At 47.8% G+C, this 7,854-nt stretch overlaps 1 protein-coding gene across 1 annotated transcript in view; it reads right to left on the reverse strand.

Moving 5' to 3' along the window:
- Positions 1 to 7,640, reverse strand: part of ALAS1 (5'-aminolevulinate synthase 1) — a gene marked incomplete in the record, with an annotated part of 15,424 nt that extends 7,784 nt beyond the window's left edge. The window contains 4 exon segments of the mRNA XM_027768617.1: positions 1 to 100; positions 2,788 to 3,006; positions 6,439 to 6,658; positions 7,504 to 7,640. Of these exon segments, the coding sequence (XP_027624418.1) occupies positions 1 to 100; positions 2,788 to 3,006; positions 6,439 to 6,637 (518 nt within the window).
- Positions 7,641 to 7,854: the final 214 nt, after the last annotated feature.

Consider the following 7,854-nt stretch of genomic DNA (forward strand, 5'->3'; position numbering starts at 1 on the left):
TGCTTTCGCACGATATCCTGGAAGTTCTTCAGCAATCTGCTTGGATCCCCTCCATCGGTCTTCATGGTCACACCGGAGTTCATGGAAGTTTGGGCAGCCTCTGCAACAAAGGTGACAGAAGGAAGATGGAACTGACCTTCTAATCCGAAACCACAGTATCTTCCCGAAAGGTTATCGAAAATGACTCACTGCCTAGCCCATAAAAAAAGCCAATTATAACCAAGGTCAGTGGTAATTGACTCTATGAAGCCTCTCTTCTTCTGTTTAGTTATTATAATGACTTTTGTTTTCAGTGCCACTGGCCAACTTTCGCATCTATTTTTTTTTTAAATGTTGCCAGATGGGAACAGCAGATGGCATAATGGTTATGTCGCTGGACTCCCAAGTAGTTGACCATGGTTCAAATTCCAGATCTGGCAGTTTAAAACTTATGCTAGGTGTGTCTGCATGTGTACCCATGATCCCAAGAGGAGAATAGAGAAGGGATTGCAGCATGGCTATTCCCCCTGGGGGAGACTTCTTGCTTTCTGTCTCTCTCTGTCCAGCAAGAGGGCAAACACCCTATAGCAAAAATCTCTTTAAAAAAGAAAAAAAAGAAAAGAAAAATGTTGCCAGAGGGTACTTGCACTCATCAGGAAAGAGACAGAGAGGGAGAAAGAAAGAAACTCCTGGGGCCAGCAGGTGGCATGGTGGTTAAAGATGTGGGACTCCCACATGGCTGACCATGGTTCAAGTCTCAGGCCTGGAAGCTTGCTTTCTCACTTTCTCTCTCTCTCTGGTCAAATCATAACAATAATAACGATAAAGTTAAATAACGTAATTTAAAAAGAAAAAAGTACAAAGCCCCCATGGAGTTTGGTCACGCCACAATCACTTCTTCATTTCTGTCTTTGGGATTTTGGGCCTGTGCACGCACACACGAACTGTGTGGCTGGTCATGTGGGCTCCAACTCCCTTAACCGCCTCCGTGGGCTGGCCCTCCCAGCCAGCCTTAAGGGACACTGCGGCCCATAGCTTTCCAGCTGGTCGGCATGACTTCCCCCAGGCCATCCTACCTCTTGTCTTTGACCCTAATCTCACTTTTCTTCACAGAAAACAATTTTGGCCATATGCATAATTTCTGCTGGTGAAGCTTTTGGGGGGCACTGGGTGCTCTGTGATATAGATTTTAGGTTGCTACCCAAAGACCATCAGTGAGACACATAGCTTGGGAGTCCTAGGACCAGCACTTATTGTAGCAGCACCACTGGTTTTATTTTTTACAGAGGTTTTTTGCTACAGGCCGTGTGTGCTCGTCAGAAAGACAGAGAGACAGAAAGTGAGAAATCACCTCCCAGAGGGATGGCCATGCTGCAATCCCTTCTCCTCCATTCTCTCCTCGGGATCTTGGGCATGCATACATATGCGCCCAGAGTGAGTTTAAGCCACCAGGTCCAGGACTTGAACCGTGGTTGACTACATGGGAGTCCAGCAACATAGCCATTACGCCAACTGCTGGTCCCAAAGCATCACTGTTTTCTACTTTTTATTCTATGTGTTATGGTTTGGATCACGGTTTGTCCCCTAAAGTTTCATGTTTTAGGATTTGATTTTAGTGGGCAGTGACTGGCTATCCCCCAGAAATTCATGTGTTGGGGGACCAGCGTATTGCGTAGTGGTTACATTTCTGGACTCCCATGTAGTCAACTGTGGTTCAAGTCCTGGATCTGGTGGCTTAAAACACTCCAGGCACGTGTGCGTGCGTTCCCAGAATCTCAAGAAGAGAACAGAGAAGGGACTGCGGCATGGCCATCCTCCCTGCGGGGTGATTTCTCACTTTTTCTCTCTGCCTCAGGCCAGCGCACACGCCCTATGGCAAAAATCTCTCTCTCCAAACAAAAAAAGAAATTCATGTGGTGGGACCTGACTGTACTGAGATATTAAGTGAAAACTTAACTCCTTTATCATGGCCAAGGGTTAGGACCCTGAGTATGATGCCATCAGGTGGGGCCTCTGTGATCAAGTTATGGCAGGCATGTGAACAGAACAGCAGAGAGAAAGCCCCGGGGATACAAACCACTCTCTGCTAAAAGTTCTACCCTCTGCCATTTTGTGGCACCCTTGGATTTTCCAGTCACCACAACTGTCAGTTGTTAAATCCTATTTCTTTGTAAATCACCAGCTTTAAGTATTTGTTAACAATGAAATAACGGACGAAGATACTATCAGATGGTGGGAAGGCCCTAAGAGAGGAAGCACAGTTGGTAGTGGCTCAAGACGGCAGTTATTTTCAGCAATTAAATAAGTTACTGTAACAGCCGATCACACCCTCAACACTCACCAGAAAGCCCCACATTTTGCAAGTCCTTTGACTGTCTAATTGGGGACCTTCCTTCCTGGTCCTAAAAGAGGAAGGTGTTTACACAAATACCACCCTCATGGACTGTAATGGGCTGGCCCCGTAGCTCGGTGGCTAAGTGCTGTGCATAGGGAGCAAGGTCCCGTACGGCTCACTGTGGTTCAAGCACAGCCTCGGTGGCTTAGAAACACGCTGGTCATGTGTGCGTGCTCGAAATCCCAACAGGATGGAGAAGTGGAGGGAAAAAAGATGGTGACATCCCAGTGGGGGGGTCCACACACACACACACACTCTCTCTCTCTCTATGGTAAGCATACCTGCCCTCTAACAATATAAAAATGGTGAAACAAAACGACCGCCACAATGATGATAACTCATACACAAATCTGAGGGCCCAAAAGAGCCCAATGACCTCTTCGCTCTCCTGAACGGTTCCCGTTTTCTGTTACCTTTCCTCACGGCGTGCATTTCCTGCACATCCTCCTGAAGCTCGAGACTGGCTCTGCGGAAGACACTGCTGCCCATCTGGCTCATCTGGGCTGCCAGGAACGGGCATTTGCTCGCAGAGCCCTGACTCGTGGCAGGCGAGGGGTGTGCGGCCGGCAGCGCCGGAGTCTGCTGGGATCCATCAGGAGCCTGCTGGACCTCGGCTTTGGCAGTTTTGTCTTCTGAAGGGGGAAATGGAAATAGTGAAGCATCAGATCTGGTGGCACAGAACACAGGGAAACCACCTGTTTCTCCTATAGCCTCAAAGGTAAACTCTGTACCGACTCTGCCCCACAATCCAGACTCAAGCTTATTTTTAATAAATTCTGCTAATCTGTTTTCTCATTTGCCTCACTGGAAACAATGCTCCTGTGAAGAATTAACTGTCATATTCCAGTAACCTTTCAACCCAATAGCATTTCTCCTTATAAGCCCCCAAAAGTACCATTTTCTACCAGTTTTACACAACTCAGACTCCTTGAATTGGATTATTTCTGGTAAATTCAATCCCAAGTATACTCTATATTATTTCACGAGATGGCATTCTAAGGTAATTAAGAATCCATCCTTTTTTCTAATATTTTGTAAACAGATTCTTGACAAAGAAGCCTATTGTTGCTTAATACAAAACTATTGGTTTTCTTCTAAGCAAAAGTAGTTGGCCTAAAATTTAGGGTTTTTTTTAAAGAATTATTTTTATTCATTTTCATTACTTTTTTTTTTTTGAAATTGACCAGAGAGAAACAGAAAGAAGTGAGAAAGCAAGCTGCCAGGTCCGAGACTTGAACCACTGTCAGCCACATGGGAGTCCAGCCGCCTTAACCACCATACCACCTGCCGGCCCCTAAAATTTAGGTCTTCATATTGCTAATCTAACATTGTCCAAATTTTTAGTATGCTAAGGGAGGAAACCACGGGTACTTTCTCACCTCAATTCATCCAAGACAGCGACTGACTTAACACAGCTGGCTGAAATTATCCTTCCAGTTACAACGACTTCCCTCTCCCCTTGAACAAATGCGTCCACTGTCCTTCTAGAAAAATCTTTCTTCATCATTCTGGAATACTCCTGTGTCACAGGCTACCCTTTTCTACAATTTGGGTCAGATGCCTCAATACTGTTTTTTGGTTGGAGAGGTTTTTGCTATAGGGCACGTGCGCTCACCAGAATGACAGAGACAGAGAGACAGAAAGTGAGAAATCACTCCCCAGGGGAGTGGCCACCCCACAATCCCTTCTCCTCCATTTTCCTCTCAGGATCTTGGGCACGCATGCACATGCGCCTGGCGTGAGTTTAAGCCACCGGGTCCAGGACTCGAACCATGATCGACTACGTGGGAGTCCAGCAACATAGCCATTATGCTAACTGCTGGTCCCTCAATACCATTTTATTAAAATTTTTCTAGAAAGGAAAGCCAAAAAGAGTACTTTGAAGTTAATTTCATTCACTTTAAATGTCATAAATGTTCATTATAGAAAGTCTAGAAATAGTGCCCTATCACTAAAAACATACTCATTTCAACATTTGATTAAAAAAGAACTCCCGGGGACCAGCAGGTGGCATGGTGGTTAAGGAGCTAGATATTCCCACGGTGGACCATGGTTCGAGTCCCAGATCTGGTGGCTTGCTTTTTCACTTTCCATCTCTCTCTCTGGTCAAATTAAAATAAATGAATGAATAAATAAAATATTAGATAAATAATTTTTTAAAAATAAAATATATTAACTCCCAAAGATAAATCCTACAAAGGATTAAACCCTTTCTACTTAAAGAGAAAGAATTCCTTTCTCATAAGTCCACACCCAGAGAATGTAATTAAGAGAAGTCTATAAAGTAAAATGTTCTCCAGGATTAAGTGCAATCTGAAAAGCCTCACCCTCTCCTGGCAGAGACCAAGCAAAAGGAAATTCAACTTTGGGCTGGGTCCGTGGCCTGGTGGTTAAAGCAGGTGGATCTGACATGGTCAACATGCACCTCAAGTTCTGGACCCAATGGTTTGAGAAACATGCTGGGTGCATGTGAATGTGTGCTCAAAAGTCCTACAAAAAAGGGACTGCAGTCTGACCGATCCCCACAGAGAGAGCTTTCTCCCTCTTCCTCTGTCTCTGGAGAGTTCACATACTCTCTGGCAAAAATTAAAAAAGAAAAAAAAGTGTATACAAAATAAAGCTGTATGTTAAAAAGTCACTAACAATACATTATTCCATTTATATGTGATATCTAGGAGCGTCAAATACAGACAGACAGAAAGTAGAATGGTAGTTGCCAAGGGCAGAGGGGAGAGAGGAATGGGGGTTATTATCATTTAAAGGACACAGAGTTTCAATTTAGGAAGATGTAAAAAGTTCTGAGGATTGGGACCAGCAATTGGTGTAATGACTATGTCACAGGACTCCCACATAGTCGACCATGGTTCGAGTCCTGGACTCAGTGGCTTATACTCACGCTGGGTGCGTGTGCGTGCGTGCCTAAGACCCCAAGAGGAGAATGAAGGAGAAGGGATTGTGGCATGGCCATCCCCCCTGGGAGGTGATTTCTCACTTTCTGCCTCTCTGTCTTCTGTCTTTCTGGCGAGTGCATGTGTCCTACAGCACCCCCCAAAAAAAGAAAAAAAGAAAAAAAAGTTTTGAGGATGGACAGTAGGGGTGTGCAATAGCATGAATGTACTTAACACTGCTGAACTGTACACTTGAAAACAGTTACAATGGTAAATCTTATGTGCATTTTACCACAATAAAAACAAATTAGGGACACAAGAGATTTAGGCAACTGGATCCCACGTGGCTGACTGCACGGTTCCAGAGCGAGCAGCTTGAAAGACATATGGGGGTGGGATGGGACCAGCAGATAAAGTATTGGTTATGTCGTTGGATTCCCATGTAGTTGACCGTGGTTTGAGTCCTGGACCTGGTGGCTTCAAACTCACACCAGGCACGGGTACGTGTGTGCCCAACGTTCTAAGAGAAGAATGGGGGAGAAAGGATTGTGGCATGGCCATCCCCCCTCATGCTCCAGGGGGTGATTTCTCGCTTTCTGTCTCTCTCTGTCTCTCCAGTGAGCGCATACACCCTATAGTGAAAATCTCTCTTAAAAAAAGAAAAGAAAAACACACTGTGTGCATGTGTGCCCAAAATCCCTGGGGAAAAAAATGGAGGAGAAGGGATTGTGGGTTGATTTTTCACTTTCCCTTTCTGCCTCTTTTTGGCAAGCACATGTGTCCTATAGGAAACAAATAAAAAATGTATTAAAAAAAATTTTTTTTAAATCACTATTTCAAAAGCCAAGGGGTAAAGACGTAAAGAGAGAAAGGTCGGAATAAAATGTATCAATCTAATACTTATGTGAACGAGCCACCGAGGAAACGTCAAAATGCCAACAGACACTGATGTGCAACCCAGAAATTCGTAGCGTGGAGCAATGGCCACCGTGCCATTAACGACGGGAAAACCAAAAGAGCCTACCTTGCGGAGTTAGGGGCGACACGGACAGGAGACAGCCATGAACAGAGCTGAGCCCACCACAGAGTAACTCCTCAGACAGTGCGACCCTCACCACCGCTGGGACTGGAACTACACAAATCCCCCACTGAGCTTTCACTGCCAAGGACACTCACTCTCATTGGCTGGAGGGGTCTCCTTGATCTGCTGACAGTGTACTGTTGAAGTGGACAAGGCCCGGGGGGCTGGCTTGGCCCCAACTTCCATCATCTTGGGGCAGTTTTGGGCATAGAACAACAGAGATTTGCCTGCCTTCTGCAGAAAGGCCTGGGGCACTCGGGATAAGAATGGGCATCGGCGAACCACAGTCTCCATGTCCGGGAAGCTCACTGGCTCCTGTAGAAAGATTGGTGATGAGTGACATCAACACTTGTTAATAAACAGCAAATGCCACTGCAAGGTCACTGGCGTCACCAGCAGCTTATACTAAAAGGTACTTTCAGGGTATCCTGAAAGACTAACATGTCTCACTCCCAGAGTCTAAGGACAGCCCTGGTGGGGCTCAACCAAGGAGGCTCTGCAGGCCACCACCCTAATTCCCCAGCGCTACACAAAAACCACCTGTGAGGTGACTTCACTGAATGAAGGAAGTTCTGGTAACCAAGGAGTGGAAGGATGAGGGACAAGTCAGGAACAGGTCTGGGAGGCCACCGGCTCCTTGCAGGAGATAAGACACCTCGCACACACCCGGGAGGAGACGAGAGGCCAAAGAAGCTACTGTCACCCATGCAGGCAAGCATGACTCTTGGGGTTCCTGACCTTCTGGTTCCTACACTCCCAAATTCTTGCCCTGAGTCCCAGAGGCAAGGATTTCCCCGGGGACATGTCCAGTCCTAGGAGCATAAAGGGCAGGGTGTGTGGGCAAGTGTCTCAGGGTTAACTGAGGGCCAGGCAAGGGCCATAAAATCGAGAGTCGGGTCTGAAGAGAGAGATGGTCCTCGGCTGTGGGGGGGATCAGAGGTTACCCGGGGTCAAGTGCATGAGAACTAGAGGGTGTGAGAAAGGGATTCTAAAGTTGCGGCTTCGGGCGGGGGTTGAGGGGAGGTGATCGCTGACCCCAAGAGGCAGATGTCTGTGACGGTGGGGGATGGGGTCTGAAGGGCGGAGGTGCGGGGCCCGAGCTGGCAGGACGCGCGGGGGGCTACCCCGGCCGGCGCCTCACCCACAGCGCGGGCTCTCACCTGCGCGGAGGATCGTGCGGAGTTGGAGTTGGAGGCGGAGGCGACGGCGACGGCGACACCAGGCAAGAGGGCCAAGAAGTCCAGACGAACAGTTGCCCTTGTCTGCAAGCAGCCTCAGGCCGCGACCGCCGGCGCCCTAATATACAGCGGGAATGAGCGCTGCGCATGCGCTGTGGGCGCGGCCCTACCCAGCGCAGGCGCGTTTCGCTCCGGGAGCCGGGAGGACGCGAGGCCCACCCACGTAAGATCGGAGGGTGCGGGCGGGACCCGCGGGATGGACGGCGTGGGGGGCGGGTCTTCTTCGGACCTCGCTGTGCGCCGCGTTGCAGTCTTCCCACTACCACCCCTTTG

Source organism: Tupaia chinensis, unplaced genomic scaffold (genome assembly GCF_000334495.1).
Source record: "Tupaia chinensis unplaced genomic scaffold, TupChi_1.0 Scaffold147003_1, whole genome shotgun sequence".
NCBI lineage: Eukaryota > Metazoa > Chordata > Mammalia > Scandentia > Tupaiidae > Tupaia > Tupaia belangeri.